General features: G+C 44.1%; 1 protein-coding gene across 2 annotated transcripts in view; it reads left to right on the top strand.

Moving 5' to 3' along the window:
- Window positions 1-23,910, top strand: part of GLG1 (golgi glycoprotein 1) — a 154,674-nt gene that overhangs the window by 121,509 nt on the left and 9,255 nt on the right. For both annotated transcript variants that reach the window (XM_054534126.2, XM_054534127.2), the window contains 13 exons: window positions 708-809; window positions 3,435-3,588; window positions 6,273-6,410; window positions 9,172-9,258; window positions 11,338-11,400; window positions 12,473-12,586; window positions 13,915-14,003; window positions 14,924-15,041; window positions 16,139-16,231; window positions 18,174-18,311; window positions 20,497-20,620; window positions 21,350-21,492; window positions 21,763-21,864. In XM_054534126.2, the coding sequence (XP_054390101.1) occupies window positions 708-809; window positions 3,435-3,588; window positions 6,273-6,410; window positions 9,172-9,258; window positions 11,338-11,400; window positions 12,473-12,586; window positions 13,915-14,003; window positions 14,924-15,041; window positions 16,139-16,231; window positions 18,174-18,311; window positions 20,497-20,620; window positions 21,350-21,492; window positions 21,763-21,864 (1,465 nt within the window). The remainder of the gene's footprint in view (window positions 1-707; window positions 810-3,434; window positions 3,589-6,272; window positions 6,411-9,171; window positions 9,259-11,337; window positions 11,401-12,472; window positions 12,587-13,914; window positions 14,004-14,923; window positions 15,042-16,138; window positions 16,232-18,173; window positions 18,312-20,496; window positions 20,621-21,349; window positions 21,493-21,762; window positions 21,865-23,910) is intronic.

Genomic DNA, 23,910 nt, shown 5'->3' with positions numbered 1-23,910 from the left:
TACAAAAAAATTAGCCGGGCGTGGTGGTGGGCGCCTGTAGTCCCAGCTACTCAGGAGGCTGAGGCAGGAGAATGGTGTGAACCTGGGAGGCGGAGCTTGCAGTGAGCCAAGATTGCGCCACTGCACTCCAGCCTAGGTGACAGAGCGAGACTCCATCTCAAAAAAAAAAAAAAAGAAAAGAAAGGAAAATATTTGAAAACTAACAGGGTATTACATGATAGTAAAGCTTTTAAAATAATTGCTTAGTGGTGTGATAATGGTATTAAGTCCTTATATTTTAAAGAAACATGCTGAAATATTTACAAATGAAATGATGGAGTATCTGGGATTTTGCTTTAAAATACCAGCAAAGAGGCCTAGAGTTAAAACAAACTTGGCCATAGATTGTTAAAGTTATGGGGAGGGAAGGTGGCTGTTACATGATTCTCTACTTCTTTGTGTGTTGGAAAGTTTTCATAACCAGTTAAAAATACAGCAGCTGCACACTGCTCTTGTGCATGCGTAGTCTTCAGTGCTGAGTGGCTCTGAAGTTGATCAAGGCATAACCACTGTCAGGTTCAGTTAATTTGAGTGATTCTCAGAAAAATAAATCTGATTGCCCTAAGAAAATAACTAAAAGCCTTCTTCTACAGACCAGGGAAATATTATATTGACATAGAATTCTGGACACTTCTCTCTTGTTACAATTTTACCCATTTTATGGCTAGGATCTTGTCATGCCTGATGGAACATTTATACACAGAGAAGATGGTAGAAGACTGTGAACATCGTCTCTTAGAGCTGCAGTATTTCATCTCCCGGGATTGGAAGTGAGTATTTTGAAGCCAAAGTAAATGTATTGCCTCAGCCTGTTCTCCTGTGTAGTCATAATTACCTGTATTTATTAAAATAATCAGTAGGGAACTCTTTTTGTTCAGTTCTGGGACAGCTAACACACTCCAATCCCCTGAAAAACTATTCTTTATCACTTTCAGAACATTATCTAAAAGCAGAGTCAGCCCACTACCAGCCTGTACCACATATCGTTGTTCACCACTACTTTGGAAGTCAGGGTCAAAATGTTTCTGATACTACAAAGATCTGTCTAGTAAGAAGTATGGCACCTGTAGGGGTGGCAAAAGCGCCTTCAGATATGTCTCTAAGAAGATAATAGTGCAGTTGTATTTTTATTGATTTGCAGTGGATATGGGAATTGGCTTTTATTTATTCGGAGTTAATGAATTAAGTCTGTCTTAAGAGATTTTTGTCAATAAGTGACAACTTGATTCTCTAATTTCCCTCTCATTCTGTTAACAAAAAGTGGCGGGGCTGGGAGGATGAACTAGGAGAAGGATCTGTATTACAGCCAGAATCACTGAGTTCATTGGCTGTCATTCCCCTCCTCTTTCCGCGTCTTGCTTTCTCTCCCCACCTGCAAAGCAGCCAGTACTGGATCCGACTGCTCCTCTAGCTTTTCAAGTTTAGTGGCTTCTCCATTAGGTTGTTAAGCCACCATGGTGTGGTACTTAACTTTTTTTGGTGATTAATATATATTTTGGCCAGGCACAGTGGCTCACACCTATAATCCCAGCAGTTTGGGAGGCCTAGGCAGGAGGATAGCTTGAGGCCAGGAGTTTAAGGCCAGCCTGGTCAACATAGCAAGACCTTGTCTCTACAAAAACTAAAAAAAAATTAGCCAGGTATGGTAGTGTGCACCTGTAGTCCTAGCTACTTGGGAGGCTGAAGTAGGAGATTGACTTGAACCGGGCGCGGTGGCTCACGCCTGTAATCCCAGCACTTTGGGAGTCCGAGGTGGGAGGATCACAAGGGCAGGAGTTCGAGACCATCCTGGCTAACACGGTGAAACCCCATCTCTACTAAAAATACAAAAAAAATTAGCCGGGCGTAGGTGGTGCATGCCTGTAGTCCCAGCTACTCGGGAGGCTGAGGCAGGAGAATGGCGTAAAACCCGGGAGGCGGAGGTTGCAGTGAGCCGAGATCGCGCCACTGCCCTCCAGCCTGGGAGACAGAGCGAGACTCCGTCTCAAAAAAAAAAAAGGAGATTCACTTGAGCCCAGGAGCTGTAGGTTACAGTGAGCTGTGATCATGCCACTGCATGCTAACAGTGAGACCCTATCTCAAAAAACGTGTGTGTGTGCATGTGTTTTGCCCACATACTTTACTAGAAAGAGATTACTTGAAGATTCAATGTATTCTTATTTCTATTCCTTCAAATTAGCTCTGGAAAGGACTACAGAAAGCTGGGCTGTAATTTCCCTTTGCTTACTCAGGCCATCTCAACCTAAATAGTCTACTGAGTCTATTGCCTTAATCAAAATCACGTTTTCTCCTCTTTAATTCCTTCCCCCATAATAATAAAAAAAATGCTGCATAGTTACTCATTAAATATTAGTTCTTAATAGTTACTCATTAAATATTAGCTTTTTTCTCCCATTAACTAGCCATCTACCAAAGTTGACAATATAATATGGACAGAATTAAGCATGCCCTGGTCTGATGTGGAGAAGAAGCAGGCTCATTGTCTAATCCACTGTCTCCAGATTCAGAGTTAAATGTCAAGTCTTATAAATTGATAAGCACACTCAAGTAACCAAAAAGATAACCACCTTACCTGGCACAGGAAGAAGAGAGAAAAATAGGAGACTATTTATCTTGCCATTTCCTGATCTTACTGAATCTAATACATTACATAGGATTGAACTTCATTCCTACTTAGAAAAAGGTATTTAGTAAAAAGTATTAAGTAAAAAGTTGTGAATTGCCTGGTGGTGGCTACAACTCTAGTTTTATGTTTTCAACCAGGGCATGTGAGTGCTAAGTCTATTAAAATGTTAGGTATCTAACAAAGCCAAGATATCTTTGAGGGAGAATTTAAATCTTCTGTAGAAGGTTAACAAACTTCTATAGAAGGTTATTCTCCTGCCTAGGCCTCCCACAGTGCTGACTACTGTGTGTTCATTAAGAACAGAATTCATGGCTGGGTGCGGTGCCTTATGCTGTAATCCCAGCACTTTGAGAGGCCAAGGCAGGCTGATTGCTTGAGCTCAGGAGTTTGAGACCTGCCTGGACAACATGGCGAGACTCTGTCTCTACCAAAAATATCAAAAAAGAGCCTGGCGTGTGCCTGTTGCCTCAACTACTTGGGAGGCTGAGGTGGGAGGATTGCCTTCAAGTCCCAGGGGACGGAGGTTCCAGTGAGCCAAGATAGCACAACTGCACTCCAGCCTGGGTGACAGATTGAGAGATCCTGTGTCAAAACAAACAAACAAACAAAAAAACAATTCAGGAATATATTTTTACATATCTTCTTTCTTCACGCCCCTGGAAGTGATTATCAATGAGTATACAAGCAAACACCTCGTAAAAACCCTGAGCCTGTGTTAGAAGGAAATGTCTATTAATTAGTGGTTGTCTTTTAACTCTTAACCTTATAGATTGGACCCTGTCCTATACCGCAAGTGCCAGGGAGACGCTTCTCGTCTTTGCCATACCCACGGTTGGAATGAGACCAGTGAATTTATGCCTCAGGGAGCTGTGTTCTCTTGTTTATACAGACACGCCTACCGCACTGAGGAACAGGGAAGGAGGGTATGCAGTGAATATCGACTTCATTTCTTCTTATTGTCATTTGTTTTTTAAATTGTTTGCTGTATATTCTTCTGATTTCGGTCATCTTAGGAAAACTTTTTAGACTATTTTGTGGGGAGAAGATTGGTGCACTTCTAGAAACTTCTTCCTTCCATGAGTGCACTTAGAGTTGCCCTACCAGCTTCTATCATCTGATTTTATGTTTTTAACAAAGTGGGTGGGGGAAGATTTCCAGATTTTTTAATTCCCAAAATCTGAATCACAAATGGACAGTTAAATTCTGCTGTCCTAACTTTATTTAGGTTTATTTAAGGATCCATTAGAAGCTTTTAGCCAGGCTACAAATGGCTTTTAGGCTTCTCCTCTTGGCAGCTGAACACATTCGCATTGTCCGCCCATGGACTGGTTGGAGCAGAAACCTCCATACCTCATTCTCTTGGTATTTGTCTGCCCCAACTGCTGCCTTTTGCTGGGATGTTTGTGTGTGCTTGGCTCTCGGCAGCATCGGCTGCTTCCCGATGCGCACTGACATGCACTTGTTCTCCACGATGGCTTTCTCTACCTTCTGAGATGCTCCATTATCAGTCCTGCCTTTGTTCCGGAGAGTTGAGATGGTATCACTTCTCATCCATCCTTAGAAATACCCCTTCTGAGCTTAATGCAAAAGCCTGGCTATCTCAAATCCAGAATGAGGGGACTCAGAAGGAAATGGCATACATCAGTTGCTGCACCCTAACCCAGTGTTTATACTGCCGTATGAGCAAACGTGGGAATTTGTTGTTGTTGTTGTTTTTCCTCTATATAATGAGCCTCTCATTCACCATGGAGGCTCCCAAATCCTGGCATCTTTCTAGTCACTATAGTGACTAGGGGTAGGAGGTTTCTTCTCTTTTAAATAAGAAAGAGTTGGAGTCTGTGGTGCTAGTTTTCTTTTCTTTTTTTTTTAAATTGAGGTGAAATTCACGTAACATAAAATTAACCTTTTTTTTTTCTTGAGACAAAGTCTCACTCTTGAATGTGTCTTACTGCACACCAGGCTGGAATGCAGTGGTGCGTTCTTGGCTTACTGTAACCTCTTCCTCCTGGCTCAAGTGATTCTCCTGCCTCAGCCTCCCGAGTAGCTGGGATTACAGGTGCCTGCCGTCATGCCTGGCTTTTTTTTTTTTTTTTAATTTTTATTTTTTTATTTTTAATAGAGACGGGGGTTTCACCATATTGGCTAGGTTGGTCTTGAACTCCTGACCTCAGGTGATCTGCCCACCTGGGCCTCCCAAAGTGCTGGGATTAGAGGTGTGAGCCACCGCGCCTGGCCAAAATAACCCTTTTTTTTTTTTTTTGAGACGGAGTTTCACTCTTGTTGGCCCAGGCTGGAGTGCAGTGGTGCGATCTCGGCTCACCACAATCTCTGCCTCCTGCCTCACCCTCCAGATTAGCTGGGATTACAGGCATGTGCCACTACGCCCGGCTAATTTTTGTATTTTTAGTAGAGATGGGGTTTCTCCATATTGGTCAGGCTGGTCTCGAACTCCAGACCTCAGGTGATCTGCCCGCCTCAGCCTCCCAAAGAGCTGGGATTACAGGTGTGAGCCACCGCTCCTGGTCTTAACCATTTTAAAGAGAAAAATTCAGTGACATTTAGTACATTTACAGTGTTGTGTGGTCATCACGTCTGTCTAGTTTGAAAACACTCCATGACTCCAAAAGGAAACCCTGTGTTCATTAAACAGTTACTTTCCATCCCTCCTGCCCCAGGTATGCTGGCTTTTTTTTCTTTTTTTGCAAGAGAGACTAACTGTATCTGTCAATAACAGCTTTGTCATGGCCCTTGGAAAAATATTAGTTTTCACCTGCTTTACCCTCTGCTAATTCTTCATAGCTCATGTAGAAGAGTCCAGTCTTGTCTTATAATGTTATATCTACATTTTCCTGCTTTTTCTGATTTAGGTCAATTTGAACTCATTTCTCCTGAGTCAAGTGTATATGCTCTCTTGAATTGGATCTGACCTTCTACATGGCGTTCATAGACTGACAGATTAGTTTTGCTAAGCAAAACAACAAACACAAAACTTTCCAACTAACCTAGTCTGAATGAAGCCAGTTCACTTTTATCAGGATAGTCTCATAAAAGAATGTTGTTTATATAGTATATTAGAAACTGCTGAATATGTATAATTGCATTTCTAAAGATATGGGCTTTTTGAAGCCTCTTGCACATTTTTTTTATTTATTTATTTTTATTTTTTATTTTTTTTGAGGCGGAGGTTCACTCTTGTTGCCCAGGCTGGAGTGCAATCTCGGCTCACCACAACATCCGCCTCCCAGGTTCAAGCGATTCTTCTGCCTCAGCCTCCCAAGTAGCTAGGATTACAGGCATGTGCCACCATGCCTGGCTACTTTTGTATTTTTAGTAGAGACGGGGTTTCTCCATGTTGGTCAGGCTGGTCTCAAACTCCCGACCTCAGGTGATCCGCCCTTCTCGACCTCCCAAAGTGCTGGGATTACATGCATGAGCCACCGCACCTGGCCGCAACATTTAATTTTTATTCTGGAAGATATTTGAGGTATAAAATTTGGGAGATAAAATACAGGGTTATTTGTTAGTTTCCTCATAGCAGGTTTATCTCATATCTTTGTGTTTTTGTTTTGTTACCTTTCAAGTATTTAGCTCATTTTTTCTCATGCAGCTCTCACGGGAGTGCCGAGCTGAAGTCCAAAGGATCCTACACCAGCGTGCCATGGATGTCAAGCTGGATCCTGCCCTCCAGGATAAGTGCCTGATTGATCTGGGAAAATGGTGCAGTGAGAAAACAGAGACTGGACAGGTAGGTGACATCGCTTTCTGTTTGTCCTACAATAATGATGATGTTAATGTTTAACATTTTATGCAGAGTACAAACACCATAAAATCCATCTCTCTTTACCTTACAGATGTGATTTGTTGTATTATTCAATATTTTCTCTGGAAGAAATTCTCAGGAAAATTTTCTCTCTGGTCTTTGTATCAGGAATAGTTGGCAGCGAGTTTGTGTTTGCATTATGGTTATTGTATTTTGTAATTGATTATTTTCCCTCTTCCTGTTGCTTATTAAAACTTCTAGAGCCGAAGGTATGGCCTGCCTCTTACAGGTATATAAGATTTCATGGTAGGCATTTTTGTAGAAAGCTTACTACTGGCTCCATTTCACATCCTCTTAATGTATTTTCCTTTCCTTTTTGTTTCTCATCTTTATTCATTTTACTCATTTTTAATTCATTTTCTCCATTAAGTCCTTTTGAGATAAGCAGGGTGTAAATCTGTGCGTATGTGAGTACTGGTCTGCATGAATAGTGGGCATGCCCTAGAACAATCCCACAAAACATGTAGAAATGGAATTTTTTCTCACCTGGTTGACAAATTGAAGCTCAGAGAAGTTAAGTGTATACATTTCCTTACCTAAAATTCAGTTCAGTTCATTATATAGCCTCTCCATCTAGGAAGCAGAGGGAAGGAGCAGCCCCCAAGAATTCCCTGAGTGCTGTGATTGACTCCTTAGGATTGTGTCCCAGTTTAAGAGAAAGAAGGAAAGATGCATGACTGCAGGTCATGTGGGAAGCTAGCTGTCTTCCATCTGAATGCAGGATACTCAGCAGTAGGAATAGCTGCGTGTTTAAAGCCACATAAATACTCAAGGAGTGAACTCAGGTTTCTTGGTTTCATTTGTACCACTACAAAACCCCCTCTGGAAGTACAGTATGAAAAAGTCACACGTACAGGAACTGGACATTTTAAAGGAGAAACGTGGTTGCCTACTCAGGTCTGTTGAGCATAGGACTATCATGTTCGGCAGTCTGTTTCCTGAGCCTGCTACAATTCTGTTGGGTATATTGTTAGAAAATGCTTATAGTTGAGCTTTCTGTTGCCTCTGTCCAATGAAACAAGGGATATGGTGATTTGGAATCCCAGAAAATAGTTTCCTTTAGAACCCCGAGTAAAGTAAACTTTAGAAAGCTGCACTACATTGCAGCCCGTCATGGAGAAGCTAAACTTAAGAATTCTTTTTTTTTTTATTTTGAGACAGTTTCGCTTTGTCACCCATGCTGGAGTGCAGTGGAACGATCTCGGCTCACTTCAACCTCTGCCTCCCGGGTTCAAGCAATTCTTATGCCCCAGACTCCTTAGTAACTGGGATTACAGGCACCTGCCACCACACCCACCTGATTTTTTGTATTTTAGCAGAGACAGGGTTTCACCATGTTGCCCAGGCTGATCTCGAACTCCTGAGCTCAGGCAATCCACCCATCTCGGCCTCCCAAAGTGCTAGGATTACAAGTGTGAGCCACTGAGACCAGCCAGGATTCTATTAATAGGATCTTTCTCTTAGCCATTTATTTTACTCCCAAAAGTTTGGGGTATTTTCCTTAGCTTTTTTATTTCTTCTTCTTCCATTTTGGCTGTTGTATAATTCCTACAACTCCTCTCTTCCCCTCACATTCTAATTCTGAAACAGAGAGATTCTTGCAGAATAGTAAGTTAAACTTGATCCTTTAACAGAGCACTTTGCTGAGAAATAGCCGTTGATATGCTTTGTGAAAGTGAGCTGATATTATACTTGAAACCTCTAAACCTGTAAACCTCTAGAAGGAATAGTAATAGACTAATGCTACAGATAGCTCCAGCTCGGTTTCCAAAGCCCAGACAAGATAGCTTTTAGGTACCCAAACCCTAGTATGTTCACTTGTTTTTCTTCAGAGGACCCTTTTGATGTATACTGGAATTAGAATCCAAGATCTGACTTGCAGGAGCTATCAGTTGTATCTTGTGTTCCAGACCCCTGGTTCCCAATTACTTTGCCAATAAAGAGTCTTGAAATAATCTGTGCTCTTCACTGTGAATCTGTCTGATGATCATTATTAAAGTGCATATTTAAAATGAGAGGTGACAAATTATCAAAGCACAGATTAAAATAGAATCAAGGCCTGATAAGGTTTTTAGACTTTGAGGACACTTGAAGATTGATTCTCCTTGCACTTGTAGATTTGGTCTTCTGAGGGATTTGCACAGCTCTTTTTTTTTTTTTTGAGACGGAGTTTCACTCTTGTTGCCCAGGCTGCAGTGCAGTGGCACGATCCTGGCTTACTGCAGCCTCCACCTCCTGGGTTCAAGCGATTCTCCTGCCTTAGCCTCCTGAGTTGCTGGGATTACAGGCACCCACCACCACACCCGGGTAATTTTTGTATTTTTAGTAGGGATAGGGTTTCGCTGTGTTGGCCAGGCTGGTCTCGAACTCCTGACCCCAGGTGATCTGCCCACCTCAGCCTCCCAAAGTGCTGGGTTCAAAGGCCTGAGCCATCGTGCCCAGCCTTTGCTTGGCTCTTGTGCCCACTTGGCCCTCATAACCAACCTGCTACATGAAGTAATTATCTTTTCAACAGTCTTAGTCTGGGGAATTAAACAAAGCTTTTGTGTCCTGTTCAGTGAGGTAGTTTTAAAAAGAAGAGAAAGGAGGACCACTGAAAAGGGAAGTGTCTTGACGCTGATATCTCTCCTTCCCTTGTTCATGTATGTGACTGATAAATGCCAGTGGCTTGCCTTTATATTTTCAGGAGCTGGAGTGCCTCCAGGACCATCTGGATGACTTGGTGGTGGAGTGTAGAGATATAGTTGGCAACCTCACTGAGTTAGAATCAGAGGTAAGTGGTATGCAGCTTACGGGAGGAGAGTGGCTGCCAGCATCCTGGCCTTTTGTGTTTGATTCTACTGTTTCTAGACTCCTGAGAGTGCAGATTCTCTGTCAATCAAAAGAAACCTGATCAAATTTTCCATATTTGCTTTATAAAGAAGTATATTGTGTTGCTTTGTGAGCCCCTTCCCTCATTTCTCTAGAACAACACTCTATACAGCCCTTTGGTTTTCTTCATAAATTAGATTTATCATAGTCATTAGACTTGCCTCTGTTTCCCCCTTAAGATAGCAGCTGTACGGCCAGGTGCGGTGGCTCATGCCTTGAATCCCAGCACTTTGAGAGGCCGAGGCGGGCAGATCACGAGGTCAGGAGTTCGAGACCAGCTTGCCGAACATAGTGAAACCCCGTCTTTACTAAAAATACAAAAATTAGCTGGGTGTGGTGAAACACGCCTGTAGTGCCATGTACTTGGGAGGCTGAGGCAGGAGAATCACTTGAACCCGGGAGGCGGAGGTTGCAGTAAGCCTAGATTGCGCCACTGTACTCCAGCCTGGGCAACAGGGGGGAGACTCTGTTTCAAAAAAAAAAAAATAGCAGCAGTACTTTACATCACAGTCACATTCAAGAGCAATCTACACATTCACATTCAAGAGCAATCTACACATTCCCATTCTCTCATCCCTCGCTCTTTTAGTTAGGTCATTTGGTAATGTTTGTGTGTTTCAGAACATAAAAGCTGAGGACTTCCAGCTAAGCATGGAAGATTGAATACGTATGTTTATCCCTGTTCCATCCTGAAACCCACTAAAATATTTAAAAAATGGGATTAGAGGCCAGGTGCAGTGGCTCACACCTGTAATCCCAGCACTTTGGGAGCCCAAGGCGGGCGGATCACAAGGTCAGGAGATAGAGACCATCCTGGCTAACATGGTGAAACCCTGTCTCTACTAAAAATACAAAAAAAAAATTAGCCAGATGTGGTGGCAGGTGCCTGTAGTCCCAGCTACTCCAGAGGCTGAGGCAGGAGAATGGCGTGAACCCGGGAGGCGGAGCTTCCAGTGAGCCAAGATCACGCCACTGCACTCCAGCCCGAGCAACAGAGCAAGACTCTGTCTCAAAAAAAAAAAAAAAAGGTCAAAACCATCCTGGCCAACATGGTAAAACCCCATCTCTATTAAAAATATTGAACCCGGGAGGCGGAGGTTGCAGTGAGCCGAGATTGTGCCATTGCACTCCCACCTGGGCCACAGAGCCAGACTCCGTCTCAATAAAAAGAAAAAAAAAAAGGGGGGATTAGAAACCCTCATAAAGCACTGGGATGTTATTTAGAAATACAGAGGAGGGCAGCTAAACATGTTAAAGTTATTTTGTGGGGCCAGAAATCAGAGAAGTGGGGAACCACCATTTTACCTTAAACCTTTTAGGACTCTATTTGAATTGTCATAATGTAAAATTACATTTCTCAGCCAGTTCTTTTTTGCTTTCTAGTTTTCAGAAGTTCATTGCCTTCTCTCATTTTGTCATCTCCTCTCACATTATCATTGTCATCATGGACTTATGAGAGCAGTCTGGGTGTATAGCCCTTTAAAGGAAGGTGTTTTTTCAGGAGCTAGTGTTGCACGGGTTTCTCTGTTTAAAGGCATTATTAGTATGTGTTCCCCAGAAACAGTGGTTTGGCATCTGCTTTGAGGGCAGTGCTCTGGCTTACGAGCTTATAAACTGAAGATGGATATCCGTTACCCTGTTTTCATTTTGAACTACTTAGCATTTTGGGAAAATCTCCAAAGGCTTTGCATTCTCTAATGTTATTGCTACGTGTGTTTTTACCTCACTTTTCTTAATTCTGCCTTCTCATTTGTTCAGGCCGAAAGGGAATATGTCTCTAAAAATTTGCCTTTCAAAATATAACGGAGGAGCAGTTCTATATTTATTCTGGGGCTAGCTACTTCAAATACTAGAATCGTTTCCTAAAGTATGTATTAGATTATTTGCCCATCAGATATTACTGATGCAGAAAGAGAAACTGCTCGTCCTCCACCCTGGGTCTTTCTAAAGCAGAAGTATTGATATATTTAATCTTCTACAGGATATTCAAATAGAAGCCTTGCTGATGAGAGCCTGTGAGCCCATAATTCAGAACTTCTGCCACGTAAGTGATGTCTGGAGGAGCAAGGGTTAAAAACAGAAATAAATTGACAGGGACTCTCCCCTGAGTATCTCAGACTCATCGCTGTCTTCAGCATGTATTACTCTTGAGTGTTAGCCAGCTTTGACAAGTTAAAATTAAAAATGTAAACAGGCCGGGTGTGGTGGCCAATACCTGTAATCCCAGCACTTTGAAGCCAAGGAGGAGCATTTGAGCCCAGGATTTCAAGACATGAAAATCTGGGCAACATGACAAAACTGTCTCTACAAAATATAGAAAAAATTAGTTGGGCGTGGTGGTACACACCTGTAGTTCCAGTTACCTAGGCGGCAGAGGTGGGAGGATCACTTGAGCTCAGGAGGTCGAGGCTACAGTGAGCCGTGATTGTGCCACTGCACTGCAGCCTAGGCAACAGAGTGAGACCCAGTCTAAAAAAGAAAAAAGAAAAAGTAAACAAGCTCGAGAGAGAGATGCTACCATCCTGGAACCTGTGTTTGATTAGCTTTTGTAGGTAAAAGCAGGTATGTGGCTAGCAGCAGTTACTGAGTTGCCTTTTTTAAGAAGAGATGGAACAGGGAAACCCCCATTAGTATGCAGGGTTGATTCCAGTACATCAGCCTAGGAATTGTTAGCATCAGCCCAGGAATTGTTAGCAGTAATAGTGGCTCCTCCTTCCAACTGTCTCCTAGTACCTCAATATTGAGTGAATTCTGATTATTTCATATTCATTTACTGAACTACTTAAATTGTGGGAGTGAAACATACCCAGGAACCTTTAGGATCTGACAGTTGGGAGGCTATGTTAGATACTATCCCAAAAGCCAGCTGTTTTTCGGAAAGTGAAAAAAAAAGCATATATTCTTGTCTCATACGGAACACAGTGCTGTGTCAGTTTTATGCCACTGAATGTATACCATTGTGATTCTTCAGGCTTATTTTGATTACAATTTATGGTGTGTCTTTTTTTTGTGAGGGCTTCTAGAATCAACCCTGCTTGCATTTGTTTCGGACTGGGCTACAAGTTTTGTTCATTAATTGTTACCAGTGAAGTGTAAATGCATGCTGTCTTCCCCAGGATGTGGCAGATAACCAGATAGACTCTGGGGACCTGATGGAGTGTCTGATACAGAACAAACACCAGAAGGACATGAACGAGAAGTGTGCCATCGGAGTCACCCACTTCCAGCTGGTCAGTGACACCTGGCTGCCGATATCCCATCATAGCTGCCTGGATGTTGACTGAATCCTTTCCTTTTTTGGAACATCAGAGCACCTCTAATGTTCTGTTAAAAGTCATTTTTTTCCAGCCAGGCATGGTGGCTCACATCTGTAATCCCAGCACTTTGGGAGGCCGAGGTGGGTGGATCACTTGAGGCCAGGAATTCAAGACCAACCTGGGCAACATGGTGAAACTCCATCTCTACTGAAAATACAAAATTAGCCGCGCATGGTGGCACACACGTGTAATCCCAGCTGTTTCAAAGGCCGAGGCAGGAGAATTGCTTGAACCTGGGAGGCGGAGGTTGTAGTGAGCTGAGATCTCCACTGCACTCCAGCCTGGGCAACAGAGGAAGATTCCATCTCAACAACAACAACAAAAAAATCATTTTTTCCAGCCGGGTGTGGTGGCTCACGCCTGTAATTCCAGCACTTTGGGAGGCTGCGGCAGGCTGATCACCTGAGGTCAGGAACTTGAGACCAGCCTGGCCAACATAGTGAAACCCTGTCTCTACAAAAAATACAAAATTAGCCAGGCGTGATGGCGGGTGCCTGTAATCCCAGCTACTTGGGAGACTGAGGCAGGAGAATCACTTGAACCCGGGAGACAGAGGTTGCAGTGAGCCGAGATCGCACAACTGCACTCCAGCCTGGATGACGAGAGAGGCTCTGTCTATTAAAAAAAAAAAAAAATTTTTTTTTTTCAAATATATGTCCTATTTTTATTTAGGATGGATGGATGGATAGATGGATGGAAGAAAGGAAGGAGGGAGGGAAGGAAGGAAGGAGGGAAGGAAGGAAGGAAAGGAAGGAAGTAGGGAGGGAAGCAAGGAAGGAAAGGAAGGAAGGAGGGAGGGAAGGATGGAAGGAAGGGAAGGAAGGAAAGGAAGGAAGGAGGGAGGGAAGGAGGGAAGGATGGAAGGAAGGGAAGGAAGGAAAGGAAGGAAGGAGGGAGGGAAGGAGGGAAGGATGGAAGGAAGGGAAGGAAGGAAAGGAAGGAAGGAGGGAGGGAAGGAAGGAAAGGAAGGAAGGAGGGAGGGAAGGAAAGAAGGAGGGAAGGATGGAAGGAAGGGAAGGAAGGAAGGAAAGGAAGGAGGGAGGGAGGGAAGGAAGAAAGGAAGCCTGCCTGTTGTAGGGGGAGTACTGGAGAGATGAGCAGGTCATGATGTCTCAGGTGTGGGGCAAGCCATGCAGGGTCTTGTAAACAGGCTTGTGAGAGCTATATGAAAAAGTGCCCCCTACCACTACTGACCACAGGTTGCCACAAAACTTCTGACTTTCCTTCTCTTCACCTTTCAGGTGCAGATGAAGGATTTTCGGTTTTCTTACAAGTTTAAAATGGCCTGCAAGGAGGACGTGTTGAAGCTTTGCCCAAACATAAAAAAGAAGTATGTAGCTTGTAGTTGTTTCATTCCACTTTCCCGAAGTCCCTCTTAGCTGAGGAATGAGTATGCGAGATGTCAGGCAGCCCTCCTGCTGCCTGGTGGGGTTAGCCCTGGAGGCCTCCCACGTCTCTCCTTTGATTAGCGTGGCAAACACTCGGACTGTCTGGACAGAGCATCTGGCGATGGTAGTTCTCACATGGAGGTCCCATAGGCTAAAGGAGCATTTTTAATTTTTCCAGGTCAGGCCATCTAACTGATGAAGTAGGGTTGGATTTTGTACTTAGAGAAGCAGGGTGCAGTGTGAGTGAAAGAGGCGAACTGACTTCCCTGCGTCATCCCGTTATGTCATCTCATCTAAGATGCAGCAGTTTTTGTATTGGGTTAGATATTTCGTGAAGAAACAGAATCTTTATTCATTTAAGAATGAAGTCTTAATGAGGAAACTGATAAGCTTTTTCAGCGTGACTGCCCAAATTCTTCCATGTTGCTCTTTGAAAGGGCCATTTCTAGAACACTTGCTCTCATATAAACCAAATTCCCAGTTTGCTCAGGTTTCTCTACCTTTCAGGAGTGAGTTTCACAGTAGGTCAAAGGTACAGCCCTAGAGTTAAGAGCAGTATTCCTCTGTGGTCACATGTTTTTAACACAGATGTTGAACTGTCCTTGCACACATATGCCCTGTCTGGCTTCCCTTTCCATCAGGAATGTAGTCAGCATTCGTGCTGCTGCCTGCCTTTCATGACACCCACAGTCAAATTGCAGCTTTTAGCACCCTGAAAAAAAAACCGGTGAGCCTTACAGGAAAGATATTCCCCAAAAAGGCATCTTGAATTCTTAATGGTGTGACCGCCCCCAGCCCGGCTGTCAGGCCATCTGCCCTTGTGTGCCCCCAGCCAGCCTCAAGCTTCTCCTTTCATCTGCAGGGTGGACGTGGTGATCTGCCTGAGCACGACCGTGCGCAACGACACTCTGCAGGAAGCCAAGGAGCACAGGGTGTCCCTGAAGTGCCGCAGGCAGCTCCGCGTGGAGGAGCTGGAGATGGTAATGCCTCCCAGCTTTTGCTCCCCGAAACCACAGTGGGCCAGGGCTTGGAAAGCTGGGGAGAGGCCAGGGCAAGGGGGAGGCATTTTATCCACTACTGTGATGGTTAAGACTTGAAGTCCTGTGCAAAAGTTTTACCATACGACCATTAGCTTCCTGTGTCATTCTTTTGATTTTGAATGATAAAACCTTTCTTCCCACATATAACTGGAAGTCCAGCTGTAAGACAGGCTCTAACTAAGCATGTGATCCAATCACTGTATCAGTAATGTCCTCAGGGGCCGGATGCGGTGGCTCATGCTGGTAATCCCAGCACTTTGGGAGGTCGAGGCAGGTGGATCGCCTGAGGTCGGGAGTTCAAAACCAGCCTGGCCAGCGAGATGAAACCCTGCCTGTACTAAAAGAGACTTAGGCCAGCGAGGTGGCTCATGCCTGTAATTCCAGCACTTTGGGAGGCCAATGCGGTCAAATCACTTGAGGTCTGGAATTCAAGACCAGCCTGGCCAACATGGCGACACCCCATCTCTACTAAAAATACAAAACTTAGCCAGCTGTGGTGGCACATACCTGTAATCCCAGCTACTTTAGAGACTGAGGCAGGAGAATCACTTGAACCAGGACATGGAGGTTGCAGTGAGCTGAGATGGTGCCACTGTACTTCAGCCTGGGTGACAGAGTGAGACTCTGTCTCAAAAAAAAAAAAAAAAAAAAAAGAGAGACTTATTTCAAGCTGGAAGATTTGGTTCCCTAACTTTGAGCCTAGCTCTTTCATTAAAGTAATAATAAAAGTAGAACTCTACATTTATATAATGGTTTTGACTTTCCAAAGTGATTTTCACATCTCAGCAGTCCTGTGAAAGACTAAATAAGGTGTTTCAAGGTAGACTTGGCATTCTGTTTTGCAAAGAAGGTCCAAGGCCATGCAGCTAGTTGGTGACAGAATTGAAAGTAAAGCCTGATTCTCTTGCTGCAAGGCCACTTTGCTATGTAGAAGCCAGGGTCACTAGACAAGATGCAGTCAACAAATAAGTCTATAGAACACATGACATCTCCAGTCTAAACCAAGCTCATCTTTCCACACTGGCTCCTTCGTGCAGACGGAGGACATACGCCTGGAGCCAGATCTGTATGAAGCCTGCAAGAGTGACATCAAAAACTACTGTTCCACTGTGCAATATGGCAACGCTCAGGTAACTTTTTGCTTTTCTAATTGTAAAAGTAATGTGAAGGTAATATTTAATATTTTTTCAAAAGCTGGTGCCCATAAGAAGGTAACATTTTAGTCATGAATTCTTTGGTGGTGAGACAGGACCCATCTCATCCCTTCCAACCTAATCATCCCCTCTTAAGCTACATCAGGCTGCGTTTCCCTGAGTTCTTCACCTGCACTCCTCTCTAATTCATTTTCTTCCCTCTTTCAGGTTACCTCATCCTTCCCTACCTTGTCTGCCTAGTAAACTCCTAATGATCCTTCAGATGCCGCCTCCTCTGTAGCATTCTCAATGCTCTGCACCTCCAAAATTAACCATTACTTCACTGTGTTCCCATTGCACAGAAGTTCTTAACTAGACGTCACATCAGAATCACCTAGGACACTTTTTTTTAATACACAGAAACAGGACCGTATCCAGAATTGCCAGGAGTGAAGTACAAACAAGTGATTTTTAAAAAAATGTTCTCTTACTACTCGGCTACCTCTTCTAGTTAAGGGCATTGCCATGGGGCTTCAACCTTTGAGATAATTACTTCATTGTCCTCTTGTATCAGACTGTTGCTGATGCAAAGTCTGATGTCAATCTAAGTCTCATTGCTTTGTAGTTTATCTGTTTCTGATAGGTTTTAGAGTCTTCTCTTTGTCTGTAATGATCTGTAATTTCAGTGTGATGTGGTTAGGTATGGTTTTTGTTTTGTGTGTGTTTCCGCTTGGCTCTTTCAATCTCACAATCTATGTCTTCCTTCAGTTCTGGGACATTCTCAGTCCTTGCTCTTTCACATACTGCTTTCCCTTTCCTTCCTTCTGGAACTCCTGTTAGACAATTGGAGCATCTGAGTCCGTCTTCCATGTCTCTTTAACTTTTTCTTTGGTACTTTTCATTTCTTTGTACTACATTTTAGGTAACTCCTCAGTTCTCTTTCCCAGCATATAATTTATTCTTCAGCTTTGTCCATTCTGCTCTGGGAGACCACCAATCAAGTTTTGTTTTTCATTTCCTAGCTTTCTCATTGCTTCTTTTCATAACTACCTATTCTTGATTCTTATTTACTGTTGTCTTCTGTGTTGTTCTGAGGATTTTAAATATATTTTAAAATTCTGTTTTGATTGCTCTATTACCCCTTTCCCTCAGTTTTTGACTCCTTGGTTCATTTTATTTATCATCTTTCTTATGATATTAGTGTTCCTCAACTAGTTAGTGATTCTTGGCCATGCCTTGAGGATTTCCCGGAAGTCTTATGGCTTCCTGCGATAGCCCCAGCTGCTGCACCTTCCCATCTGCTTTCCTTCTTTCTTTTCATGATATCTAAAGGTTTAGGGAAGGGAAGATTTCAGGATATACTTAATTCACTACCTTAAAATTCATCTTATGACACTTTATGCTTTGTATTTTGAGTGATAACTCATCTTTTTTTAATCATAGTTACTTGTTTACATAAGTTTGCCATGTGTAGCTGTGAATTTATCAGGCTGAGAATTGGGTCTGATTCATATCTAGCATCCAGTAGTCTTTCTCAGGTGGTAAATAGTGGGTTGAATTGAACCTCCTGGTTTGTGCCCACTGTCTAGTTGGAGCTGTTGCTCTGGGAAAATGCAGAGAGCCTATTGTGTGCTCCAAAACGAATGTGGACAAGGAGCAGCTCTGGAAGGCAGAAGAAACCAGAAATCCTGGGTGTGTTTCTTTTCCTTAGACTCCAGCACAGCCTGCCAGTCATCCTGAGTTTTTATCTAGTTGGGTTTGCTGTCAGCTGTAAGGTTGTAAATCCTTATCTTTGGTAAGGAAGTCCTGATTCCTATTGCCTGGGAATGAGAAATGGATAAAGAAATGGGAGGCACAGTGGAGCTGAATGCTTCAATCAGAACACATGGATGAGCAGTCTCTGACATCTCTCAACTTGACTATAACTCTTTTGCCATAGATTATTGAATGTCTGAAAGAAAACAAGAAGCAGCTAAGCACCCGCTGCCACCAGAAAGTATTTAAGCTGCAGGAGACAGAGATGATGGACCCAGAGCTAGACTACACCCTCATGAGGGTCTGCAAGCAGATGATAAAGGTGAGGAGCCGACACCAATTGGGCTGAGCACGGATGAACAACAAAACAACAAAGCACAAATAATGGCAGCGACTTCCTCAGGCTCAGCTTTCTCAAAGTGTGGTCCCTAGACGAGCAGCAGCAGCAGCTCCCCCTGGGAGTCTGCGGGTTCCTGGACCCCCCTCCAGATCTGCTGAATCAGAAACTCTGGGAGTAGAGCACGAAGACTGCCTTTACGGCCTCCCTAGGGGGTTCTGATGCAGGCTCAAGTTTGGAAACCACAGAGCTGGGATAACTGACCTCGCTTTGACCTGAGGCACAAGTAAATGGATGTGCAATAAATAAATGATTGGGTTTGAGGATGATTAATGGTAGCTATACTGAAAAAGTCACCATCTAGTGTCCTGATCGTCCATCTGGCACATTCAGAAGATTTTTCTGTTCCACAGGTTGTTTTGCTTCATTCCCTCCTCCAGCAGATATTCCCTGCAGCAGGGCTGACCTGAGTACGTAGGTGTCGATTCCTTGATCTCGCCACACATACATTAAACTCAAGGTTCGGCCGGGTGCGGTGGCTCACGCCTGTAATCCCAGCACTTTCAGAGGCCAAGGCGGAGGATCACCTGAGGTCAGGAGTTCGAGACCAGCCTGGCCAACACGGTGAAACCCCGTCTCTACTAAAAATACAAAAATTAGCTGGGTGTGGTGGCATATGCCTGTAGTCCCAGCTACTCAGGAGGCTGAGGCAGGAGAATCGCTCCCGGGAGGCGCAGGCTGCAGTGAGCTGAGATCATGCCACTGCACTCCAGCCTGAGTGACAGAGCAAGACTCTGTCTCAAAAAAGAAAAAAAAAATTTTTTTTTAAACTTAAAGGTTCTAGCTCTTTTATTTCAGCTTTCCTTTAAAGTAAAATGCTACTTTTTACACTATCAAATTCCAGAGAGAATTTTGAAAGTTACAGTGTAAGTCTTTTTCACTGGCCTAATGAAATTGAGTCATATGTAAAAATGGAAATGTCAGGCTCTGATGTGAGAGAGCTTTGGAAAATTTTCTAAAAGTCAGCGAGCATTCCATGTCTCCATAACAAGATGTCAGCAGATTACAATCACACGCTTTAGAGAACTAGAAACAGAATTAGGAAGAGAGGCTTAATGCTCAAGTGTCTCAACCAGAGTTTATCAGACACTGTGACACTTGAAGACTTGAGGATTAGCAGAACAGATATGGAGTTTATTACTAGTCCACAACTGATCCCTGACTTAAAGGACAGCAATAGGTGTACAGGACCCTAGCCCTTTACTGCTTGGTAGGATTATAGCCCTTTAGTTAAGACGAACCAAATGGGTCCTTACCCCACATCCTTGTTCACATTGGTTAGTGGAGAATTCCTAGGTTTTCCCACTAGAGTTGGGTAGGTAGGGCTTGAGGGCTGTACAGCCACCTGGTACAGTGTTACATTCATGCTTAAACAATAAGTAAGTTCCTGAGATGCCATCAGACTTAACATCACCCTCTAGATAGGGAACCAATCCTGTAGAAGAACCAGTGAGGCAGTAGAAAGAAAGGTGAGAAATAGTAGAGAATAAGTAAGAAAGGGGAAGTTGGGGTGGGGTATTGGTTCAGGCCTACCTGCTCCTCTTGTACCACGTGATGCCTTCAGGCTGCTGCTTTCATCAGCTTTCGGATGGATGTTAAGGGTGATCACAGGCTGGTCCAAGTGCAGTGCTGTTTACAACTAATTGATCACAGCTACTTACAGATTTATTTGTTCTACATTCCTGTTGCTTCACTTGACTAGCCTTTAAAAAAAAAAAAAAACGGTGGCCAGGCGTGGTGGCTCATGCTTGCAATCCCAGCACTTTGGGAAGCCGAAGCGGGTGGATCACCTGATACCAGGAGTTCAAGACCAGCCTGGCCAACACGGTGAAACCTCGTCTCTACTAAAAAAAAAAAAAACACACAAAAATGAGCGGGGCATGGTGACACATGCCTGTAATCCCCCCTACTCAGGAGGCTGACTCGGGAGGCTGAGGCAGGAGAATCGCTTGAACTTGGGAGGCGGAGGTTGCAGTAAGCCGAGATCGTGCCACTGCACTTCAGCGTGGGTGACACAGCGAGTCTCCGTCTCCAGAAAAATAAAAGTGGTCGCAGATAGAGTTAATCGCCATATTTAGATAGCTGTTTTTATAAAACTGTTTCTTTGCAGAGGTTCTGTCCAGAAGCAGATTCTAAAACCATGTTGCAGTGCTTGAAGCAAAATAAAAACAGTGAATTGATGGATCCCAAATGCAAACAGATGATAACCAAGCGCCAGATCACCCAGAACACAGGTAAGATCTTGGCTTGGCTCTCCTGGCCCTGTGGGGTATCTGAAAAGGAATTCAGTGGCTGTAGAGTGACCTACTCAGACTCCCAGGGCTTTGTTTGCCTGGGAATTTAAGGGAGGAGTCTGAGTGTGAGCAGGAGGACTTCCTCCTTTGAGGAGCATCCAGAAAAAAGGAGGGAGAGGCAGGGGACAGAGGAGGCCACAAGAACCAGAAACTGCCCTTAAAGAACATTCAGAAGGAATCAGGGCCGGCAATCCTTGGAAAGAAAAATCTAGAAATTCAATAAAACTTCATGAGTGTTCCAGGAGAATGTACGGGTAATCTGGTTCAGAACAGAAACATTTCACCTCTGGGTTGGAAGACCTCTTAAGTTAATGGTCACAGTGAGTTGGATATTGTATTTCTTTTTCAGTGTTCTCAAAAGTATCTGTTATGGGGAAGGTTGCTGATGTCCCCTTGATTTTTCTGAGGACTCCTTAGAGTATTGGAGTCCCCACAAAACCCCACAGGGTAGAAAGATTCCTGAGGACCTCCAGAAGTACTCGTTAACTAAGTCATATTGCTGATTAAAAAGTGTAGTGAGAGCAGCTCAGTAAGTGTTTATTGAATAGATAAATCCATGGTTGTAGTCATGGTCATTGACATAATATGCTCCCTTTAGGAAGGTGGATATCTAAAAATGTGTGAATCAGGTGGAATGTTTTGTCACATGCTCACTGCTTTCTACTGTAGATTACCGCTTAAACCCCATGCTAAGAAAAGCCTGTAAAGCTGACATTCCTAAATTCTGTCACGGTATCCTGACTAAGGCCAAGGATGATTCAGAATTAGAAGGACAAGTCATCTCTTGCCTCAAGCTGAGATATGCTGACCAGGTAAACTGGCCTGGGCTGTCCACAAAGGTGTATTTATGGAGCCTCTGTCCCTGGGAATTTTCTCTTTTGAAATCCCTAGCTTGCTCCCGTTTTCCCAAGACCTTTTTCATATCTTCCCAAACCTGGGGGGCTAAGGGGCCAGATCAAAAACAGACGTTTTGTTTTTTCTTGTTCTTTTTGTTGTTGTTTTTTGGTTTTTTTCATGTCCTGCTTTTGTATAAAAGCTTCGTTTTCTGATCAGCCCATGTATCCTCCCTTTGTCACATGCAGCGCCTGTCTTCAGACTGCGAAGACCAGATCCGAATCATTATCCAGGAGTCCGCCCTGGACTACCGCCTGGATCCTCAGCTCCAGCTGCACTGCTCAGACGAGGTGGGATTTGCATGCAAAAGTGGTTACGCACAGAGCTGCTCAGAGAAGTTTCCATTGGAGAAAAGTTGTTTACTTTCTCTCCTTTCAGCCGTGAATGATCTGGTGAATTGAAGGCCATCTTCTAGGGCTCTCCATGGTCTGCATTCCTGTTCTCTGTAACACTGAATTCAACTTGGCGTTAGTCCTGACACTCTAAAGCGTTGTTCCATATTTCTCTGTTGAACAAGGGTGTTCTTTCATTATAGCTCTCTGTAAATTTGTTCTTCCTTCTCGTTATTCTGGATGGTAAACCCAAGACTTGCCAGAAAGATAAAAGTACTTCCAGCTGGGCACGGTGGCTCAGGCCTGTAATCCCAGCACTTTGAGAGGCCAAGGAGGTGGATCACCTGAGGTCAGGAGTTTGAAACCAGCCTGGCTAACATGGAGAAATCTGTCTCTACTAAAAATACAAAAAATTAGCCAGGCGTGGTGGCGCGCACCAGTAATCCCAGCTACTCAGGAGGCTGAGGCAGGAGAATCGCTTGAACCTGGGAGGCGGAGGTTGCATTGAGCTGAGATCCCGGGAGGCGGAGGTTGCAGTGAGCTGAGATCATGCCACTGCACCCCAGCCTGGGCAACAGAGGAAGACTCTGTCTCAAAAAAAAAGGCCGGGCGTGGTGGCTCACCCCTGTAATCTCATCACTTAGGGAGGCTGAGGTGGGTGGATCATGAGGTCAGGAGATCGAGACCATCCTGGCTAACACGGTGAAACCCCGTCTCTACTGAAAAAAAAAAAAAACATTAGCCCTGCCTGGTGGCGTGCGCCTGTAGTCCCAGCTACCCGGGAGGCTGAGGCAGGAGAATGGCATGAACCCAGGAGGCAGAGCTTGCAGTGAGCCGAGATCGTACCACTGCACTCCAGCCTGGGCGACAGAGCGAGATTCCGTCTCAACAAAAGAAAAAAAAAAAAGTAGTTCTGTAATGGCTCTAAGGAAGTGCCCATCTTTGGAAATTATTGTACTTCTTAGCTAGAAAAGGCTTTGTGGAGAGCCGTGTTCAACATGTGTTAATTTCAGGAGCGCATAACAAAAGCCGTTACAAAAAAGCTCACTCATAAAACTGTCCAAAGAAAGTTAATGTTTTTGTCTTTGCTGTGGGCTATGTTTCTCAACTCCTGTGTATCTGTGCGTGTATGTGCAGGTACGCACGTGTGCACACTTTGAAGTTGTGAGTCTGGTTTGACCCTGAACCTATGTGAATGTCAAGTGTTTGCTTTTCGTATTTTATCTGGTTATATATAACCTTGCTCCTGTGGAATCAAGTAGCAGCCGCCTTTTTGACAAGTCCTGAGATCTGACTCAAGTTTCAGTGTTGACAGCGTAAAGATATGACATTTATTGATTTTCCACTGTGTGTGCCAGTCCTTGTGAAGAATGAAGCCTGGCATCCAATACAGGAGGAGGAGCATAAAACCCACCAGGAAACTGTTTGAGATGAGCCCTGGCACAGATGTGGGAGGATCATCAAACTGACATGTTTAGAGACCAAGGGTTCTGGTGATAGCAGTGCTACTGCCCATGGCTTGTAAAACAGCAGTAGGCCAGTGAAGAGGGGTCACAGATCCTGCGGGGTCCAGAGCTGATTGGAATCACTGGACTCAACTGCTTTTGAAACTGTCAGTTCGGGCCGGGTGTAGTGGCTCACACCTATAATCCCAGCAGTTTGGGAGGCCAAGGTAGGAGGATCACCTGAGGCCAAGGTAGTTCGAGACCAGCCTGGCTAACATGGCGAAACCCCATCTCTACTAAAAATACAAAAATCAGGTCAGTTGCGGTGGCTCATGCCCTGTAATCCCAGCCCTTTGGGAAGCCAAGGTGGGCGATCACCTGAGATCAGGAGTTTGAGACCAGCCTGACCAACATGGAGAAACTCTGTCTCTACTAAAAGTACAAAATTAGCTGGGCGTGGTGGCACATACCTGTAATTCCAGCTACTCAGGAGGCTGAGGCAGGAGAAGCATTTGAACACGAGAGGCGGAGGTTGCGGTGAGCCGAGATCGTGCCATTG

Source organism: Pongo abelii, chromosome 18 (genome assembly GCF_028885655.2).
Source record: "Pongo abelii isolate AG06213 chromosome 18, NHGRI_mPonAbe1-v2.0_pri, whole genome shotgun sequence".
Classification (NCBI taxonomy): domain Eukaryota; kingdom Metazoa; phylum Chordata; class Mammalia; order Primates; family Hominidae; genus Pongo; species Pongo abelii.
Note: the sequence above shows the minus strand (reverse complement) of the source record. Positions and strands in the feature narration are given on the sequence as shown.